Consider the following 20,349-nt stretch of genomic DNA (forward strand, 5'->3'; position numbering starts at 1 on the left):
TTCAGCTCTCATCCCCGAATGTTCCTTTCTTTCTCCTGTTCACGTTATCTCTTGGTTTCCCGGTCCCACTACTGAGCTTACCCTCATCGGCAAGCCCAGCAAAGGCAAAGGCTGTAGGAAAGTGACATTTGCTGCCGACCTAGGACAGCTCGATCAGCTGCCCCTCCATGGGAGTGCTCCAACCACCGGGCAAATGATCGTAATCGTTGGCTAGTTCAGGAAGCAGATATTCCTTTGGTCTCTCAGCTCCAACTCGGCGCGGACCATGTTCCCCGAGGACCAGAGCTTTAGCCGAACGATCACGAGCCCCATCATATGTAACCATCCACCCTTTGGCTGAGGCAGCAGGCTGGTCGTCGTCTGCCCCCAAAACATCGGCCTGGCCATCATCGTCGTCGAAGTTGATTAGGGTTCCCTGGACCGGACCAACCACGTTCTGTTTAACTGGCGTGGCATCTTTCTGAGGACGTTCCCCTCTGATTACGATCCCAGCTCGACGATAATCATCTAACACGGCGCCACCCTGCGCAAACGCCTGCCACCGGCGCACACCCTCGGCACGCCGCATTGCATCGTCGTCTGCGCCGGAGGTAGGTGTGCGGGTTGGGGCTCGGGGCCGACTGATGGGACCGATTTTTGGCTCGCGATCATCGTCGTCGCCATCAAAATCATCCCAGTCGGATCCAGCGTCGAAGACCTGGGTTTTCTTGTCCTTGCCCATACCGCAGAAGCAATCATGAATGTGTGGTGGAGAGCACACACAAATGCAAGGCGAGTTACAGCACTCGCGAATTTCAGGGCAGCGCTGTTTGCAAGACACCCAGTCATGTTCAGAACTAAAAAGGCAAGATATCAGTATTTGGATGCGTGGAAACTGTGATTATTCTGTAGACTTACCCGTGGCATTTGCGAGGACATGGATGTCCACATGGCAAATCCTTGCCACAAGGCTTGTTGCAACCGTCGGTGATAGTGTTCCAGTCCTTGAGAGCTAGAAGAAGCAATTAGATCTTTCCTTTTCTCATTAGTATTTCCAGAGATCATGGGGACTCACTTTCAATGAGGGTTTCTTGATTGTGCCTTGTGCAATACAGAGGCAGAGCTGGGCCAATACGGGGGTCTCCTGGATTTTCGGACATCACATTGGTAACTGAATACCAGAAATTGCTGTGTTTGCTAACACATTGTGCGTTGCCGAATATGTAAAGACCGTATTTAGCGCGTGACAAGGCAACACACACTCTGTTGTCCTGTGCGAGAAAGCCGATACCTCGATGATCATTGGATCGAACTAGCGAGAGAATGATAATATCATTCTCTTCTCCTTGGTATGAGTCGACGGTCAGTATATTGACGTATGAATTGGAGACATTGTGGTTCTGTGACTTCTTTCGCATGATTAATTTCCGTTGGCCATTGTAGAAAGTCAGTACAGTGATACTGGGTGCCGGGACTTTGTTCATCACAAGGTAGGCAAGGAAGTTAACCACCATGGATGCCTCGAAGTCATTCACCTTGGATAACAGACTGTCGTTGCTTTCATGCGCGGTGTGGTCGAAAAAGAAGGATCTCTTATCCCCCATACCAGGAACCAAAGGGTGGTTTCCGACAGACGGATGGTCTCGAAGAAGATCCCCATAAATGGGCGCCACAAGCTTTCTGATTTCTGGTACCATTCGTCTTTGCTCTTGAAGCATGGCGTATGGCATCTCATTTATCATGAGACGCTCAAACATGGAGACGTCGAGGTAGAAAGGGTGACCGCACAGTTCATAGTCGGCACATTGACCCTTAAGCTGCTGGTGATCACCAACAAGAATCAGATGCTGAAGTGATGGAAGGCAAGCGACTGCAACTGGGGCCTCGAGTACTTCTGCGGCCTCCTCAATCAAGATTACTCGGGGATTCAAACTGGAGACTAGTCCTCTGTATTTGCTCAGACCAGTGGTGGTCATGCCGATAATCTTCGCCTCCTGGAGAATACAGTAGTCCCGTTCAAATCTACCAATCTGAAAATTGGTGGAGCAGTCTTTGTAAGTTTGAGCGATGCGTTGCACCTGTTGCCCCATGATAATGACCAGCTGCTCACGTAGGTAGTCATAGACAGCACCGCGGTACCTCTTGTGAATTTTGTAAAAGTCTTTCTCTTTAAGCAGATGTTCAAGCGTCATCCGAGAGACCTTGGCACTGTTGGAGCTGCAAAGACCAGGAGACAGTGGGAAAAAACGGGTTTTGAAAGCCGACCAGTCATCTTCATATCTTCCGTGTTCGACTTCGATCTCCTTTAGTTGCTCGTACTCCAGGTCGATATCATCATCAGCGAGGCCAAAGTCACCGGCGTATTCGGAGTCGAACTCCCTCACGCAGTCTGAAAGCCAAGCCGCCAAAGGGTCAGCATTTGCGGGGAGATTGGATTGCTGCCATTTATGTGCTGTTTCTTGCAAAGATTCAACCTGCCCTTGGCTCAAAAGACCATGCTCCAGAAATAGAGATGCTGCAAGAGGCTTGTTGTTGTTTGATGGCGCAAGTGGTTGTAGCAGCTTATCGAGCTCGGCCGCGAGCTTGTTCTGTTTCTTCCTCATTGGAGTCATTAAACCTCCCTCAATTGTCAATAGACCTTGGTTCTGTCTGATCTCATAAAGGGTGCGCTTGCGAATTTCAGGATCGGAAGTCCTTCCACCCAGCCGGACATAGTTCTTCTCAAATACGGAGATATGCTTGATCAGTTGATCGAGGGCATGGTTAGTTTGAGCAGCTATAATGATCGGAGGATCCTTTGGCCCTTTGTTTGAGAGCATCATCCTTAGAGCAGCGATGGAGGTAAAGGTCTTTCCTGTTCCAGGAGGGCCCTGAATGATGGCCAGCTTTTTTGTCAACATTCGGTTTAGGGCTGACCATTGGGATGCATCTAGCTTTCCCATTGGCTGAGAGGGCCATCGCTTGAGGATGTCGTATTTTGTGGTGATATCGAGTACAGAGGCTTCAGATAATGGCGTGAAGTCCATGCATGGCTCTGTGTTAATGTATCCCGGTGCATCAATGTCTCCTGCCAAGCTGCAGATTTGTTCGTTCAAGGGAAAACTAGATAAGGTTAGATAATGCTTTCATTAAGAGCCGCACTGACTTGTTCCCTAACCTTTCCTTTGATAACTTTTGCAGTGCTGTCAGGGTATGTCGATTGGCCTCAAAATATCCCGCTCGAGACTCAACCATGATCCATTCTTGCCTAGTAAAACATAATAGTTAGTGTTATTACATCATGTGGAGTTACACGGGCTTAGTATTACTCACTGTGGATCAACCTCGATATCGTTGGGCGAGGCCAAAAAGAGATCGACCTCTGGGGGGGTCTTTCTCAACCGCTTCCAGCAGGCGACAAGCCACGACGGCGACAACACACTTGCTCAAGAATGCATTATGCTTAGGGGTTAGAGCAACAATTGTCCCAGGATTAAGGCGGTTAGAGTATGTCCAGGCAATGTTTTTGCCCGCGCGGCGAGTAGAGAATTGGATGTGCAGCGCCAAACCCGCGCGGGCTAGGGTAACACCGACAACGAAGACCTTCCATGTAAAAGAGTATTAGGATCGAATCTGTAATTTTCCAAAATGATGAAAATAAAATTAGAAAGGAGTACTCACCTTTTCGTAGATAGAAATGTCTGGAGTATCTTTCATAAAAGGATCAGCGCGAACCCTGGCCACGGCATTTCGAAGTGGTGCAATCGAGTCTTCTCGGATCAATGCGTAATGGGCCTCTAGGTATTCCTCCTTGGAACCCCAAGGCTCCGAGATGCAATTCGGGGTAAGGGCAACGAAGTCTCCCGGTATATCTGTCCCGAGGATTTCTTCGGTCGAAGGAAGCTCTGGCTTGGTTTGCCAAAGTTTCCAAGGGCCATAGACTGGTAGGTCGGGATCGAAGTACTGACGGATTTCAGGATTAACGGGCCTGACCTGCTCATTGGGTCGTTGTCCATATCCATAGCGAAAATGGGACATGGTTGTCTAAAGAATGTGTGCGGTTAGCCAATATATATATTCCAGTAGATCTTCGACCTTACCAAGAGATTTTCCCGCAACCAGTGACTCCACCTTTAAGATGGATTTTATCCTTTGAAAAGCCACCAGTCGATATTGTATCCTCTGGAAAGTGAGCCTATGAACTTAGTGAATTTGTTATGGAAGGTGGAAAGTGCGTGGGAGATGACAAGGTAGAAGAAAGAGAAATGGCATAAACCGTCGAAGTCAACTCCAATGTAGAATATATGCCAGGTGTACGAAGATAAGCTAAGACGAAATACGATAAGCTCTGTATGGAATAAAGTGAGAATTAAGTGAGAAGTGACTAATGTTGTCTGGAAGAACTTTGGAAGGACAAAAGTAGATCAAAGCGGTCGAGAAACTGTTTGCTATATCTGACATATTGAAGATATTGTAGATATTCTAATAGTATTATATTCCAAGGAATGGATTCCTCACGTGTACTTAACGATGTTCATCAGATATTCTGTATAAGATGATAGTGGCCATAGATATACATGGAGTAAAACTTCCATGCCACGAATCTTCTATACTACTAATTTGTATAAAATTACTATTACCATATGGTTTACATGTATCAAATGTATAATATCCACGTATCAAGCAAATCTGGAATCTGTCCATGATTTCCTCTCTGAAGTACTTACTAGTAGATGTCTTCAACCTCATCTTCCAAGGTTTACCTAGGTACTCCCCAGGGAGGGCCCGCGCCAAATCTACTTACATAATATAGTAACATAGCCCTAATATCTGTACTGCCCTCCAAGGCTCTATATGAGAGAATTGAGATGTCTATTAGGGCATTAATACATGTAGATATAGTAAATTAATGTGATAGATTGTATATCGTAGTATCCCTGCCTGGTACTCAGAAGGAGCCCTTGACGCTCATTGGTCCGCCAAGCATCGACCGGATCCATCCCCAAGGTGCATTTTAAGCCGCGACTTAACTCGCGACTCTCTCCTTTGTCTTGTTCTCCGGAGGTGGAGCATAATTCCGATCTCACTGTCGTTTACATTATTTCTGTTTGCGCCGGAGGTCTTCGTTTGAAAACCCCCTGCTTCCATTGCTCCGCGCAAACGATAGCTACCCCACAAGTCGGACTGTCGACAGCCGCGGTAATCATGGGTTCACTGGAGGAAGAGGAGGACCGTGACATGGGAGGTACGACAATTCTTTGTTCCAATTATCTGCCGATCGATCCCAACCTTGCTAATTACTGCGATTCCCTAGGCTCCCAGGACGGTAGCTCCGATAACGAGAACGAGAACGATATGGACGACACAATGCGCGACGTCGATGATGGCGAGGGCGATAACGATAACGATCAGGATCAAGACGGCGATGGGGATCAAGATGCTGATAGCCCCTCGAATGCGAGCCAGGCGTCGGAGGGCCCTGGCATGCAACAAAACACCAATGGCACCGGCGACAACTCCGTATTTGAACCGTTCTCCATTTACCACCCAAGTGTGCGTCCCGAATGCCTCACAGCACGAACCTACGACGTGGTCCCAACCACCGCCGCGCCGCATGCCACCTCGATCAATGCCATCACAGCGACAGCGGATATGCGTTGGGTTTTCACCGGTGGATCGGATGGATTCGTGCGCAAGTTCAACTGGGCGGACTCAATAAACAGCAAGCTGATGTTGACCGTGGCACAAAGGCATCCCTTCGTGGATAGTGTGGTCAAAGCCGGAGTTCTGATGACATACTGGGAGAACATGGATGGCAGCCACTTGTCACCTGTGTACTCTTTGGCCAGCCATAGCGAAGGATTATGGCTACTTTCCGGATTAGAATCCGGGGTGATTCGTCTCCAAACACTGCGCCACGATGAGGGCAAAGAAATCGCTCTTCTGCGACAACATACCTCGGCAGTGTCCTCCATGAACCTCACATCAGATGAAGAATCATTGCTCTCCGGGAGCTGGGATAAACGGGTCTTTGACTGGGATCTGCATACCGGTCAAGCTAGACGGGCTTTCGGTGGCAGCAGCGGTCAAATATCTGCTCTGCAGATTCGACCAGAGTCCAGCCTTTCTGTCCCTAAGGACACAATCGAACCGCTGCAGACCAATGGCACATATGCATCAAACTATGCTGCTCCTGGTACAGACAGCTTCAACTTCATGGATGCCTCCCACAATAATGGACAGTCGGGCCAGATCGAGAACCCGCAGGCGGGCTCCCCGGCAGACTCACTCTTTGGCGGAGCGGACTCATTATTCGGTGATGCAGATGGCGGAGCTGCGGATGGTGGTGAGCCATCCGGAGGAGTATTTGGAGTAGACGAGGACGACGAGTTTGGCCGCGCCGTAGCCAATGGTGCTATGCCAGATGCCGATGCACCAGGAGAAGTCGATGATGAAATGCCTGCCCAACCAGATGTGGGACATGAACAAAGCACGCACAATCCATTGTCGAAGCAAACAAATACTGATACAGATGCACCGGTCCAGAAGATCGAAATGAACGATGCGGGCATCCCAACTGGCCCAGTGCAGCCGGTTGTCAATGGAATCCCCAAAGCGGAGGATCTCGAGACACCCTCATCGGCCCCAGACTTCTCGCAGAATACCCAACAAGAACAAGGTGTGACGAGCGATAACACGTTCCTGGCTGCCTCGATAGATGGAACAATCCGAGTTTGGGACCGGCGACAGCCTGATCCTGTTGCTCGCATCACCCCCTACAATTCTCCTCCGTGGTGTATGAATGCTTGTTGGTCCCCTGATGGAAATTACATCTACGCCGGACGCCGCAATGGCACTGTTGAAGAATACAGTCTCCACAAGGGTTTGCGAAATGCCGAACGAACATTCAAATTCCCACAGGGCAGTGGGCCGGTGACAGCACTCAAGGCCATGCCGAACGGGCGTCATCTTGTCTGGTGAGTAACTATTACCACCGAAAGCAGAACTGTTTTTCTAACCTTTGTTAATTACAGTGCGTCTCACGATATCCTCCGTCTCTACGATCTACAAAACGAGCAAGGCGACCAGGCTTCTCGTCATTCGCCAGTTCCGTTCCTGATCATTCCTGGCCATCGGACTGGAACTATCTCTCAGCTGTATATCGACAATGCATGCCGTTACATGATCTCCACCAGCGGTAACCGTGGCTGGGAAGGAAATACCACTGAAGTCCTCCTAGGTTACGAGATCGGTGTGCCGCAGTAGGGAAAGCTATGATTGATGGACATGTAAGAAGCATAATGGAGCATAGTGACACATAATGAACGAATATCATGACTTGAAACCCGAAGGTGCGAGAAATTCATACAATTGGACTGGAACAGACAGGAAACATTTGTTGCCTAAAGCCCAAACTCTGAAATTGAAACAATTGCCATATAAAAATATCATATATGGATGCCACCAACGCCAATTCCCCTCCGTTATTTACAACATGCACAAGACCACGTCACATAAAAAAACCGAAAGATCATTGCTCATCATGAATGATTTCGTCCAAGTCCAACCCCTCACAAACTTCAGCTTGCTGAGATCGCCAAGTCCCAAAGTAGGGATTATCAGCCCACTTAACATGTCCATCACGATCGCTATCGAAATAGACATAGCCAGGCTGGTCGGCCTTTGCTGATTTCGCTGCTTTGGCAGCTCCCCGAGGGCCAACCACAAGACCCCCAAACCCAGGCAACGCAACATTGGGAACATGAGTCCTTGCCTCAATATTCCCATTTTCGATATTATTGACAGTAATGAGATAAACAGGCGGGATACCAGCCTCACGGTTTGCGCGAAGCGGCATGGGAATCCATGCCTCATTATTGTAGGATTCTGGGCGGTTCTTGTCATGTCGGAGGGGCAGCGGCCGATCCAAGAGCATGTCATCCAGTTTGCCTGTGTCTAAAAGTAGACCTGGTGTTTGAACATAGAGGACGCTGTCATACTGCATGAACTGGATCTGGCCCAGGTGGAGCAGCTTGCTGTTTGTTGTTGAGTAGCCTGCCGCTGTGGCTGCCGACATGTCGATGGGAAGGAGCCATATATTGTATTTGGCGCTGGCAGCGCGTAATATTGATAAAGCTTTAGTGGCGGATGAGCCTAGTTTCTGAGCTGACATTCGGTCCCATTGCGCTGGGTACATGAACAGGCGGTCCTGGACGGCTGTTCCGTTTGTGTGGAGTTGTCTGAAAAAGAGAATTGCGGAGCATATGTCTGATGGATCTGGTTCAGATAGCATTTGGAGATAGGCATAGTTTCCAAACGCGTCGTAGTTGGGTTGACTCCCAATAACTGGCGTATCTTCATCAGGCCCAAAGCCGGTATCTGATAGACCTCGTTTAAGTGGCTTCTGGAATGCTGGGGCCGACCTGTGTTTGGCCAGTTGGGCGGCTTCCTGGGGCTTTAAAGCATGCTGAATGTTCTTGACAGATTGTTGCTGTAGGACATATCCGGACAGAAATAACAATGCGGTAAATATGCAGATCACTCCCATCGACACGATCGCCGAAACTGTGGAGGACGTGAGAAGAACCATGGCCACAAGGGAGGCTGCATGGGATGAATAGCGGGAACGTGATAAGGCGAAGTTAAAATTCTAGATATGCATGACACCCGGGATGACACTTAAGATATAACAGCCTTGTACTATTGTTCTCCAAGGATGTCTTATAGGCCTGTTAGGCTTGTTTCATGACATCAAGTTGTTTACGTTGTCCGCGCGACTATCGATAAGGCCAGTCTTGGCGATGTTACTTCGCAGTGGTTGGTTGACCAGGTTGGGTTATTTTTAGCCGGACATGGACCATCCCGAGGTCGCCCATGTTGATGAATTATTAAATAGATATACATGATTCCAAGGTTGATGCTATTAAATGTAAATTAATAGGCGAGAAGACATGCCGTATATGCCACAGGGCTTTTTGTACGGACGTCGAACGATATTAAGGCGGTCATAAAGGCGGTATCCCCCAAATCCGCATTATCTCTATGCTCTCAAAAAAACTGCCGTAGCCCGTTTTCACTTCGATGCCTTGACACCTCCACGTCCGTCATCACTTCCAAAATGGCAGCCCATCGTGCCGATGCCAGCTCGTTCCTCGATAACCGCGGCTACAAGGGCCCCCTGGTCCGTGGCGTCAATCCCGCCACGCTCTTCGAGAAAGCTGTGCGCGACCGCATCACCGACTCATACTACTGGAAGGAACAGTGCTTCGGTTTGAACGCAGCGACTCTGTGTGATCGTGCAGTCGAATTGACATCCATCGGTGGAACATACGGTGTCTCTGAGAAACCAACACCTTTCCTTTGCCTCGCATTCAAGCTCCTCCAGCTCGGGCCCGACCGCGACGTCATCCTCGAACTACTCAATTACACCGACCCCGGCAGTGGCGATGAGGCAGAAGATCCAGATAGTGCTCTCGTCAAGGACCGAGGCGACTTCAAATATCTGCGCGCTCTTGCGGCGTTCTACGTTCGACTCACCTTCGACCCGGTCGATGTCTACAAAACCCTGGAACCACTACTGCTCGATTACCGGAAACTGAAGCGGCGGGTGCGCGACACTTTCACCCTTACATATATGGATCAGTTCGTCGACGATCTTCTTACCAAAGACCGTGTCTGCGGTACTAGTCTCTGGAAGCTGCCACCGCGAACACAACTGGAAGACTTGGATTTGCTGGACGAGCGAATCAGTCCCTGTGAGCCAGAAGACTGATGAGTCTAACATGCTTGTCAGATACAAAAACATAACTCCGAAGAAGGGGTCGAGGTTACCAGAAAGACAAGACTAACACGTCGGGTGATAGTGAGTTTTGTCTAAGTGGCTGGTGCTGTGCACTGTCCACGGGTGCATCCCCCATAATCAAAACAAGTCATCTGCCGCCAAGCCTCGGGACATTTTTACCCTTTTGGGTAATCGAAGGGGTTCCTCTTCGGTATACTTGTTCCCAGTTCTTATCTGTTCTGGTCTGTTTGCAGAATCAATTCACACAAGACATGGCTTCTCGCATTCTATCTATATTGAACAGCTAAACTATCACCTCCGAACAATGGCAAATGATACGTCTCTAGTATGTACTGATAGGTGTCGTAAACTTGACAAATCTGCGTAACTAATTTATATGCATCTTGTGTACCTTCCCTGCCCTATATACATCGGCGCAGAGGTGGGACCATATGATAAGGACATCTAGAAAGAGTAACATGATAACGATATCCCTGCTTTCGTTAAACCGACTGTGACGTCGACACAGCAAAAACCAGCATAGATCACCGGTATTTCCTCTCCCAACAGGGGAAATCGAATCGAGCCATAACAAAAGCGGCTATTTGACGCGTGCCTCTTGTTACTTTCAATGGATGTAAATCTCACCCCCGCTCCGGACATCCATCATCCAAGTGCAACACGATCCGAACATGCTTTGCGCACAGTTATCCCGGAGAGTACTTATTCGCTTGTCCCCTCGTCTGCCCACGGCTAGGTACTTACTTTTGTAAAGTCACCCCGTGCCACTGCGCTGTTATAATCCCTGCATATTGAATCACCATCCACCTACAGCTTGCCCTAACTCGTATGGATTGAGCCGCTATGGACTTCCTTTCAATCCCGGAGAATCTCTGGCGAGTTGGATTTATCCTACTAGCTGCTACTGGAGTTTACGCCTGCGTTAGTCGGGCATTTGGCACATCCATCTTGGCTAGAGTAACGCTGCGTGATCGAAGACCTTCAACTGCCCGAACTCCACCGCGGTCTTTCTCTCCAGACAAGAAAGCAACAACAAGCCCAACTGCCCCATCTAGCTATGACAATGTTCTCCCGCCCCAACGCAGACATACCCTTGCAGATCTTAGTGGTGCTTCACCCGGACCCGACGTGCACGAAGATGTAGTACGTCGGAATATTCTACCCATGAGCGCCGACTATATAACCAGCCCGTGCGACAAGTACACACCGATGGGATTCTCAGTCGCAGAGATCAAAGGACTTGGAGACTTTCCGGACTATGCGACTCTAAGTGGAGTTCCACTACCCAGCCCGTATCCCGAATTCAATATCGAGGAGGCACTACCTCGGCCATATCGTCCATTCCGGTGGGCGTATCACCAAACGATGTGTATGTCTCATAGAAACCGGAACAACCATGAAGTGGCACTAATCTGCTCTGCCCAAAAATAGCCTTGACCAAACTCGAAACAGACTGGTGGATCGAGCTCGAAAGCACGTATAAGAGCCGCATCTCCCAGCGCAAAGAGCTCTATGCCAAAAATGGCAAAGAAGTTCTCGATGTCATGCCAGGCTCCGAACTTGCATGCAAAGAGTTGATGGAGATGGTCTTGCAATTTATATGTGCGCGATATCCGCAGTACTTCACGTTAAGGAACAAGCGCGTACTACAGAACAAGATCCTCGGTACCGAGCAGGACGTCACAGCCAAGCCCCCTCTCGAGATCCTTTTGGACAACGTACCAGAAGACTTTGCAATTATGCTTCGTGACGAGACGACAGGATTCTATTTCCTGCGTGCTGCAGTGATCTGCTCCGCGCTGGGGTGGAATGTGGCGTCGAAGATCGGGAAGCAGCTGCATGAGATCCACGAGCCGATTCCAGATTATAAGGAGAAGATGCAGTTCTCTATGGACCGGTATGTTTGGTGCTGTCCCTAGGAGACACGGGATGTCGAAGTGCTTATACGTCTGGTTTAGATTTTTCACTAAGATGCCGACCGAGAAACCAATTCAGCGAGGCTCGTGGGGCCTGGAAATTGGACAGCCATTGTATATGCCACCCGGGGATCCCCACGAGCTGCACCGGCTATCTCAGCGGGATGATTTGACCATCGACGAGTGTCACCTTCGGGTAGACTGGCAGACTCTCAGGCGTCTGCCCTTGTCTGGTGCGGTGGTTTTCAATTTCAAGGGACTTTTTACTCCAATCACGGAATTCCGTGATGAGCCTGGCGTACCGGGTCTGGTGATGAAGGTTGTTACAGACGGAAAGAAGAACCTCATGGATTACAAGAGTGTTTGGCATGTACAGCATGTGGTACTCCCTAAGCTGAAGGAATGGGCGGAAGAGCAGAAGGAGAATGGGTTAGTTCCTAAAGATTGGGAAGCATCTACTTTGGACGATAGCCCATGGTTCAAGGGTTGGCAAGAGAAGTGGCATCGGCAGCAGGGGTTCTAGGTGGTGGATATGTTCACTGGCATTGTTCTTTTAATTGAATAGCTTCATGATTATCGTTTACCAGTACTGTTTGATTGAGTCGCGTAGTGATATTCATAGGAATAAATGTTGAAAGTCTAATAGTATATGGCATATATACAATGTATCCCTGTCCGCCTTCAACCTAACGTCTTTGGCACCATGTTTATCAATGACGAGTAACTGGTTGGATATCTTACCCTGATCCTAGTCCTGCATGAGGTTGCGTTGAATTATATGAAATCACTCTAGCGATGTGATGTGTTGAACACTATATGGCTCGGTGGTTCAAAAACCACGAAATGGTGACCATGTACATAGAGATACCCTGGAGACATATTACAATGAAACAAAAAGACCGCGTCGTATCGATGTCTCTCCGATACACCATCCTCACTGTGGCTTTGTTCCCCTCCAGCCTGGGCCCCTCGTGGCCAAGTTATATTTCCGAATCAGGGTCTTCCCCTCGAGCTTTAAATGAAGCGCCTGGTATAGCTGGCCCAGTCGTTGATAGACTCGGATAGTAGACGAGTGGTCTGGATACAAGTGCGTCAGGTATCCCTCGAAAGCCTGCTCGAGCCACCGACGTGCAGTCGCATTATCCGGTTTCCGCTGGTACATATCGCCCAGCCACGCTGCAGCATCGAGCCGGGTGACTACGGTTGCCCTTGGCTCCTTCGCCAATTGCTGTAAGCCGTTGTAGGCGCCGTCGGTGTTAGGCCCATGCTCCGACTCCAGTTGCCACAGGTGTAAGGCAGCAACGCATGCGTTTTGGTCATGGAATACTGGCCCGTCAGTGATCAGACCACGAGTCCTGAAGGAATTGTATGCTACCCAAGGAGCCTTCTGGCATCTCCTACGTCTCCCTGTCGCCGCCGTACCTCGCCGAGATAAACCTGCTGCATGGTGGCGAGATGGTCGTCTGCGTGGTCTTGACATATCTTCAAAGCTTTGTCGTAGCTGTCTCTGGCTTTATCCCAATTTTCGCGATCCAGGTAAACATGCCCCAAATCGGATAGGGCATGTGCCTCCGATATCTTGTAGGTCTCGCCCCTATGGTGGAAGTTCACAACGGCGTACCGAAGTTTTCCTTCTGCTTCACTGAGCATCCCCTGCATTCGGAGCGCGTTGCCTAGCGCTTGCTCCAGCTCGAATGTCACGGGATAGTCTGCAGCATGCGTTGTCTCGAATCTGGCCAGTGCCGTTTCAAAATACTCCTGTGCTTTTCCAAAATGCTCCTTCACATCATCAAAACTACGTGGGATTGTAGCGAATCCAGCCAATGCCATGTAGATTTGTCCCAAAGCCATGGCAGGTTTCAGAGTCGGAGTGTGAAACGGACCCAGGACCTTAAAGGAACCCATCATGACTGTCTCCAACTGCTTAATAGCAAGGGTGTGCAGGTCGACGCCAGCTTCTCGATCGGTTTCCACTAAACTTTGCTCCTTGTAGGCAAGCCCGAGGCGATAGGCCGTGGCAAGTGTTCTGATATCGGAGTTACCAACTACTTGCTCAAAGGCATGAAGAGCCTTGCCCAGTATTTCACGAGCCTTGACAAATTCACCTTTGAGGGTGTACATAATCCCAAGGCATAGTTGGCTTTCAGCGATCCCTTCGTGGCTCGTGGGTATATTTTCCCGTTCTGCGGGATTCGCAGAACGTGACTTTTCCCAGCTCTCCTCTTGGTCCTCAAGAACACCCTGGCACAGACTGATGGCTTCTATCCTCTCTTCTTCAGAGCGCGCTAGCCTGAACATTGCCCATGCCTGGGACTGACGAGTTGTGCTCTTCACGATATTGAATACTCCCTTGTCCATGTTGCATCGCTGAAAGCCATCCAACGCAGCGTCAAAAAGAGGAAGTGAATTCTGATACTTCGTCTGGTACAAAAGGCAGATCCCCTTCTGCATCAAAGCAGCAAACCGGAAGCTCTCAGCATCTCTAAGCTCGTCCGGGAAACCAGACAGGACGAGGCTGAACTGGCCCTGCGCCGCCTGTATTCGGTTCTGCGCGACGAGGAATTTCCCGTAGAAATACCGGGCATAGCGGATGAGATTCTTCGGGGCATTCGCGAGAGCTGACAGCCTCCTTATTACCTGTTCGTATCCAAGCTTCACATCAGCCGGCTCTTGTTGGATCCGCGAAGGGATAAGGTTCAGGTTCCAGGCCGTCAGAATCACCAAGGGTGGTGGTCGCCGAGGAGTCGCTTGAATTGCCAGAGTGCACGCTTATACGTCTTTTCATGGCGAGCATACACTCTCTTTCGGCAGGCGAAATTCTTGAGGTACTTGTCTGTCCAGTCCAAGGCAAAGCAAGGCACATGAAAGTCGGAGCCAACCGTTGCGATGGCCTTTTTGAAGACGCTTTCTGCCTCTGTCAGTCTGCCCTGCTCTGCATACAGAACAGTCAGATCCGTGATGGTTTTGAGTTTGATATCGTCATTCCACGAGCTGTTGGTTAAACTGCCGATAAATGGCATAGAATAGTCGATGTGGCTCTCTTCGGCACCGTATATCAGGTCGCCTTCGAGCTCGGGCAGGGCACCCATGAGGACTTCGAGCAAGTCGATGGCATCGCGGTAATAGTTCAGGACCTGCCGGTACAGATCAATGGCCTTGTCCGGCTCTCCGCGGGCCTCTAGAATGCTGGCCAGGGCGCTTTTAGCGATGTGGCTGAAGCTGTGGTATCGGACGTCCTCTTCCTTGAGCTCCTCGAATCGGCCGATGACGACTTGAAGAATATCCTCTGCTTTCTCCCAGACGCTATTCCGTCGGTAGACCTGGCCGAGCACCAGCAAGTTCTCATAGATACTTCTGGTTTTTGTTCCAATCTCCGCCGCCAGATCCACGACCACGCTACTCTCGAGCCGCACGCCGTCTCGGATGAGATATTGCATTGCATTTTCATCTCTTTCCGCAATGGCGACTAGAAGGTGCTGCTCGCGACGGTCTAGGTTCTTTACTCGTTGAAGAATCCATTTGATGCTGAACAAATCCAAAGGTGCCCCCTGGAAGGGGTGATCGGGCCCCGTCGCGCTCACTTTGCCGCCTTCGTCATTGCTTGCAAGCTGACTTGCGACGGCATTTATCAGCCCTCCTACTGTGTATCCAGTTTTCCCTGCATCCCTACCTTGCTCATGCTCAATCGCTTCAATGGCCTCTGAAGCGAGAACCAGCGGCAACTTAGCAGGAGCCACCTGGTCGACGTCAGCGCCAGATCCTTCGTCTGATTCGCCATCTGCATCAGCGACAGTGCCTCCCTCGACATCGCCGTTGGCCTGTTTGCCCTCCCATTTGCGGTTACCCCATTCGACGTTATACCAATCGACGACGTCATCCCAATCGACGTTATTATCCCAATCGACGACGTCATCCCCCAAGGTGACCTGGCCCCAGGTCCAACGGGTTTGCGCCCCTGTGACCCCGGCTTCTGATCGGTCGGTTTTCTTTCGCAGCCGAACCGCTCCGATATAGCGACAGTTCAGCCTGCTCCCCCCGCCCCGACGACCGTCGTTGCCAGAACGGCAGTATCCATGTTCTGCTTGAACCGCAGCAGAATGCATTTATCCCAATCAGTCAGGGACGAATGTACCTTGACTATGGATTCGAGGTTGTCGCCAAGTGGCACAATCCGTTTCGTTTCCATATCCTCCCCATTAACGGCCCGATACCACCAGAACCCCTCGATGGCGCCCTCCTCAGTAATCTTCAACTGGTGTCGGTCTTTGGCAGTGGTATCCACTTGAAGGTCAGCCGAAAGGTCCATGGGCATCTCATCCAGCGTGGCCGGCGCCCAGGAGAAAGCTCCACTGTCACGGATCGTCGAGGCTCCATGGAGCAAACATCCGTATGGGATCCGGCCAACATGCTGGAGGATGCGCTCAGTGATCTCACTTTCCCTGCGAGACAGGTCACAGTCAGGCACGTTGGCCAAGAGAGCAGCAATACCGGTGCGATCACGCGTGTAGGCGGTGCTGCGTGGGCGTAGGATGGCGATCAGGTCCCCGATGTTCTCGATACGCCTACGAACCCGACGAATCAAGACGGATGCCAGCCAATGTGCACGGGAGGATGTGCCCGGCGACTTGGCCAGGATCTCGTCGTCAAGGTCCTTATAGACCCAGCCCCCTTTTCCATCGCCGAACAAAACCTCCACTTTGCGCGAAACGGCCAGCTCCAGCGCCGTCCAGCCCCGGGAGAACCAGGGAGACAGGACGAGCGCCAGGCATGGGCCTCCGTCGTCGGACCAGGGGAAGCTGAGTAGATAATTGTCGTGCACGACAGTGCATTTTGCATCGCGATAGTTGGTATGCATCACTCCAAGGGCTCGATCACGGGCCCTGCGTTCAAAGGGCACACATATCACGTCCCACCAGAACGCCTTGCAGTCGTAGTGTATGGCAAGGTCACGGAAAAAGTTGAAGAGACATTCGTTGACCGTCCCTGGGTTCTTCCCCCCTGCGCCGGTCCCATCCGACCAGACGTGGGAGATGGCAATGTACTCATCATCCGCGCCGCAGAGTTGTTTCCCCGCCGTATCCCATGCCGTGCGATGGCCTAACTCCACAGCGGCTGGAACTCGTTCCGTTGGGATGGTCCGATCTCGGCATCTGGTGCTAGGGCATTTGTGCATTTGACTCGTTCGCGTCGTATTCATATGCGCCTGTTGGCACTTGCTAGAGGTGCAAAGCCCATGGTCCTTTTGTGAGAGCGCCCGTGCGTGCCGCTTTATAGCCACGACGAGGTCCGGAAGATCGCCGTCTCTGCGATCGCTCTGATTGACGATAGCCCAGAGACGCCGCCTGCAAATGTTGAACTGCGAGAGTTGCTGGTGAGCCGTCACAATGGCCGGCAAGGTCGCCGCGGGCGGCACCAGGGACCGATCCCACTGCCCAAAATCTCTCGGTCCAACGCCCAGGTCGGCCTGGATGCTGAGCATCCAATAGATCAGACTACAGACGCCAGCCATATCGATCACCTGTCCGTTCAGGCTCGGCTGTGCAAAGGACCGGACTCCCAAGTTCGTGGCATTGGCCCACGACTTCAGGATCAGGGAACACCCAGACGCGGCTCGTGCCATTTGCATATGTGCAGCAGATATCTTCTGCTTTGGTGTAAAGCTGGCTTGGCAGGACACGACGGTCAACGCCCACTCTCGGAATGCGGTCCAGTTGCAGGGAGGTGCAGCCTTCGTCATGACACCCTTTGCGATGAGACAGTCCGCGTGTTCGCACCGCCGGATATTGCACTCAAGGCTGAACTTTGCCAGCCGCTGCCAGAGAAAGTCCTTGGCTTCGGCCTCGAGGTCAGGGTCGGGCGTGAGGATCCCGTCTCGCCGATGAGCATTGGAGCACAAGTTCCCGCCCAGACTGTCCGTTACCAGCTCCGTGTGCAAGCCGGGTGTTGGCAAAGGCAGTACCTTGTTCCGTTTATGCTCGCCCCTGACCTTGGCTACCATGTGATGGTAGGCGAAAGCTTGCATGACTATCTCGGGCTCCTCGCCAGTCAAAGCACCAGGGGAGAGAGACTCAATGGTCATGGCGAAAATTGGTAACAGAATGTGAGTGTAGGATTTCGAATACAAACTAGGGGTGGTTTAGCAACTCGTGCTCCCAGGTGTATCTGGGGGGGTGGGGTATGTATATGTATCTCGGTATCTCCTCCACGTATATACTGTGGGAAGGGAATGAGTCCCCAGTACGGAGTAGACACAGTGCACATTGCAAATTTCGCAACACTGTAGCACCCTGGTCTAATCTGCAAGAACAAGATGTGTATCCCGCACCTCTGGATGACACGATCCAATGATTCTCGGCAATTGGCCATGATTACGACGCCTGCAAGTCCCAATCGGCCCGTCAGGGGAGTTAAACCATGCTGTCTCCCAGTGAACACGTTCCAAATCGGTTGCATACTTGATACATCAGCGGAGATCTACAACCTTTTTGGGCAGAAAATCGCGCCAAGCCGTGGACAAGGCTAGTGTCGCAGTATTCCTCCTGCCGCCTGTCTTTTTATTTTTTATTTTTCGTTTTGTCTTTGTTGTTTCTTTTTGCTTTTTCCCCCTCCTTCAGATGGTGACATACGTGATCTGATTGGAAGATCAGCTCCTCGAGGGCCCCTGCAAGGTTGACTTTCCGCTTCGCATGTCCAAGCGGACAGTTTGTCGCTCCACTCGCCCATGATTATGGAGGACAGCGGGACAGAGCTGCATCAGCCAGGCTGGCAATGCATGAAAGTATTGATCTCCAGCTGACAAGCTGAGGAGCGCCTCTCCAATCCGCCGCTGATCTTGGCGATGTGTCGTATTTTCTGTTTTAGCGGCTTTTTCTCCTCTTTCCTGCATCGCCTTCGTTCTTTCCTATCTTTCTTTTTGGATTCCTCGAGAAAAGAGGGGCTGTGTAGTCGTTGAGCTCTTAGGATGGTGTGAAGTTCCAACAACACCATGGTTTCGAACGTGATAAACGGGCTTGCGGAGATACTAGCGGCCAATCCATGGGTCTCCGAAGTTGCGAGCATCTTACCTCTCTCTGCGCTGATTGATTTTATTGATATCCCCGTCAAGCTTCACACCCTCCAGCTCACGGGTGGGTGTCCGCTCTGGTCGTGGGCAATCACTCCGCTGGGGAGCCGTCTCCTGCTGTCGGATGCGTCCGCGACCAAGTCCTGCTATCTGGATCAGTATGGGAATAGCATCGCCTTGACGGGATTGGACGGTCGATACGGGGATGAATACCTCCTGCCCAGCCCGGAAACGGTGCGGATTTGCATCAGCTCGCAGGCCCCCAAGATGATTGACAATCAGCACTCGAACATGTGCCCAAATGATCTCCGGCTGCAGAGTTTGGAGCTGATACACGTCCTGCGCCAGTCCGCCGAGACAACCAAATGGCCCCCGGTCGCCTGGTTCAGTCTTCGTCGTGTGGACACCGTGGCTGCGTGGCTCCGCACGTATTCTCCTCGTTATATCGCGACCAGCCTGCTCGGTTGGGTGGCTTTTGCGGGATTGGTCCTTCTCGGAATCATGTCCCACTGTTACCTCGCCGTCGCATCCCTCGGCGTTGTTGTGATATCGGGAGTCGTGGTCTCTCTGATGCATGGCAACGGACCGCGCAAGCTGCTGGTGAGCAAACACTCCGACTACAATCGCCTAATTATCGTGGCGGAGAACATGAATACCAGCAGTTGGATGGCCTTCTACGGGGAAAGTACTGTCCTCAACTCGCTTCTGAACCGGCCCCTCCAACCACGCCAGCACCAAGCACCCTCGCACTGGGCGATGCGCATGATACTCCGGGGGCTCGTCCTGGTGCAGTGGGCTCTTGCAATCGGCATCGCGGCAACGAAGGACTGGAACGCCTACTACTTCTCCTTCTGGATCGTTTTCGGCATCGTAGCGCATGCGTACTTTATCCCATTGAAGTCTGAGATCCGTCAGTGGATGTGGTGTTCCGCGGGGATCCGCATCGAGCGATATCGCACCCAGCTCAGCTCTCGCAGGGCTCTACTGAATACATTCCTGGCGCTGAATCCGGATATCTTTCTCGAACGCAAGGAGTTACAGGAGGACTACTCTCCCCAGTTTTCCCCGGCGGCACTCAAAGCCATCGATCCGATCCTGGAACCCGGGGAGGCCCGGACACGATGGGAGGCTGCCACCCGCGAGGCGATGGTCGAATGTGCATCGGATCTGACAGAGTCGCAGTTAAAGGATAGAACATGCTGGACCGAGGAGGGAACGTTCCTGAGCAGTAAGTGGCGAGCGGAATACCAGCGTCGTGGGGACTATTGGAGGCCATATATCTGCGAAGGGATCTTGATGGCAGCGAAGATTAAAGAAAAGGCAAGGTTACCCGGCCGGTGGGTGCAGCATGAAGTTGCTGCCTAGGTGGGCTCCTTCGTATCCTGTTATATACTCGGGATGAAACATATACCCCCGTCAGTGTCCGTAGAATTGAGAAGGAAAGGCTGCATAAAATGTACTATCCTTATATAACCAGTGTGATAGCAATGAATCGTCCACGATCGTGCATCTCGACACGCATGATGACAGGAAACAAGGGACCGAAATGGAAGCCACAGGATCATAGATGATACATCGTTTCCCCCCGAACTGGAGGCCGCTGCAGCCGT

At 51.2% G+C, this 20,349-nt stretch overlaps 7 protein-coding genes across 7 annotated transcripts; 3 read left to right on the plus strand and 4 right to left on the minus strand.

Moving 5' to 3' along the window:
• Positions 1-139: 139 nt before the first annotated feature.
• N7519_006840 (uncharacterized protein) lies at positions 140-3,996 on the minus strand (the record flags this gene model as incomplete). The annotated part of the gene is made up of 7 exons (XM_057293616.1): positions 140-836; positions 898-991; positions 1,055-3,081; positions 3,137-3,226; positions 3,292-3,338; positions 3,361-3,561; positions 3,640-3,996. The coding sequence occupies 7 exons, from the start codon at positions 3,994-3,996 to the stop codon at positions 140-142; spliced, it is 3,513 nt and encodes a 1,170-aa protein (XP_057148427.1).
• A 1,167-nt stretch (positions 3,997-5,163) lies between these two features.
• On the plus strand, positions 5,164-7,224 carry N7519_006841 (WD40 repeat domain-containing protein; the record flags this gene model as incomplete). The annotated part of the gene is made up of 3 exons (XM_057293617.1): positions 5,164-5,203; positions 5,273-6,935; positions 6,993-7,224. The coding sequence occupies 3 exons, from the start codon at positions 5,164-5,166 to the stop codon at positions 7,222-7,224; spliced, it is 1,935 nt and encodes a 644-aa protein (XP_057148428.1).
• Positions 7,225-7,489: 265 nt separating this feature from the next.
• On the minus strand, positions 7,490-8,548 carry N7519_006842 (uncharacterized protein; the record flags this gene model as incomplete). The annotated part of the gene is made up of 1 exon (XM_057293618.1): positions 7,490-8,548. The coding sequence occupies one exon, from the start codon at positions 8,546-8,548 to the stop codon at positions 7,490-7,492; it is 1,059 nt and encodes a 352-aa protein (XP_057148429.1).
• Positions 8,549-9,076: 528 nt separating this feature from the next.
• N7519_006843 (PRP38 family protein) lies at positions 9,077-9,730 on the plus strand (the record flags this gene model as incomplete). The annotated part of the gene is made up of 1 exon (XM_057293619.1): positions 9,077-9,730. One exon carries the CDS (start codon positions 9,077-9,079, stop codon positions 9,728-9,730), a length of 654 nt encoding a protein of 217 aa, XP_057148430.1.
• An 873-nt stretch (positions 9,731-10,603) lies between these two features.
• On the plus strand, positions 10,604-12,199 carry N7519_006844 (heme-dependent oxidative N-demethylase family protein; the record flags this gene model as incomplete). Its single annotated transcript, XM_057293620.1, has 3 exons — positions 10,604-11,129; positions 11,192-11,657; positions 11,719-12,199. 3 exons carry the CDS (start codon positions 10,604-10,606, stop codon positions 12,197-12,199), a joined length of 1,473 nt encoding a protein of 490 aa, XP_057148431.1.
• Positions 12,200-12,610: 411 nt separating this feature from the next.
• Positions 12,611-17,755, minus strand: N7519_006845 (tetratricopeptide repeat protein; the record flags this gene model as incomplete). Its single annotated transcript, XM_057293621.1, has 4 exons — positions 12,611-12,949; positions 13,099-14,305; positions 14,398-15,662; positions 15,722-17,755. The coding sequence occupies 4 exons, from the start codon at positions 17,753-17,755 to the stop codon at positions 12,611-12,613; spliced, it is 4,845 nt and encodes a 1,614-aa protein (XP_057148432.1).
• A 981-nt stretch (positions 17,756-18,736) lies between these two features.
• On the minus strand, positions 18,737-19,618 carry N7519_006846 (uncharacterized protein; the record flags this gene model as incomplete). The annotated part of the gene is made up of 2 exons (XM_057293622.1): positions 18,737-19,356; positions 19,429-19,618. 2 exons carry the CDS (start codon positions 19,616-19,618, stop codon positions 18,737-18,739), a joined length of 810 nt encoding a protein of 269 aa, XP_057148433.1.
• Positions 19,619-20,349: the final 731 nt, after the last annotated feature.

The sequence above is a fragment of the Penicillium mononematosum genome, assembly GCF_028829835.1.
Source record: "Penicillium mononematosum strain IBT 11891 chromosome Unknown utg000003l:1.0-8172316.0:1.0-8177699.0, whole genome shotgun sequence".
NCBI lineage: Eukaryota > Fungi > Ascomycota > Eurotiomycetes > Eurotiales > Aspergillaceae > Penicillium > Penicillium mononematosum.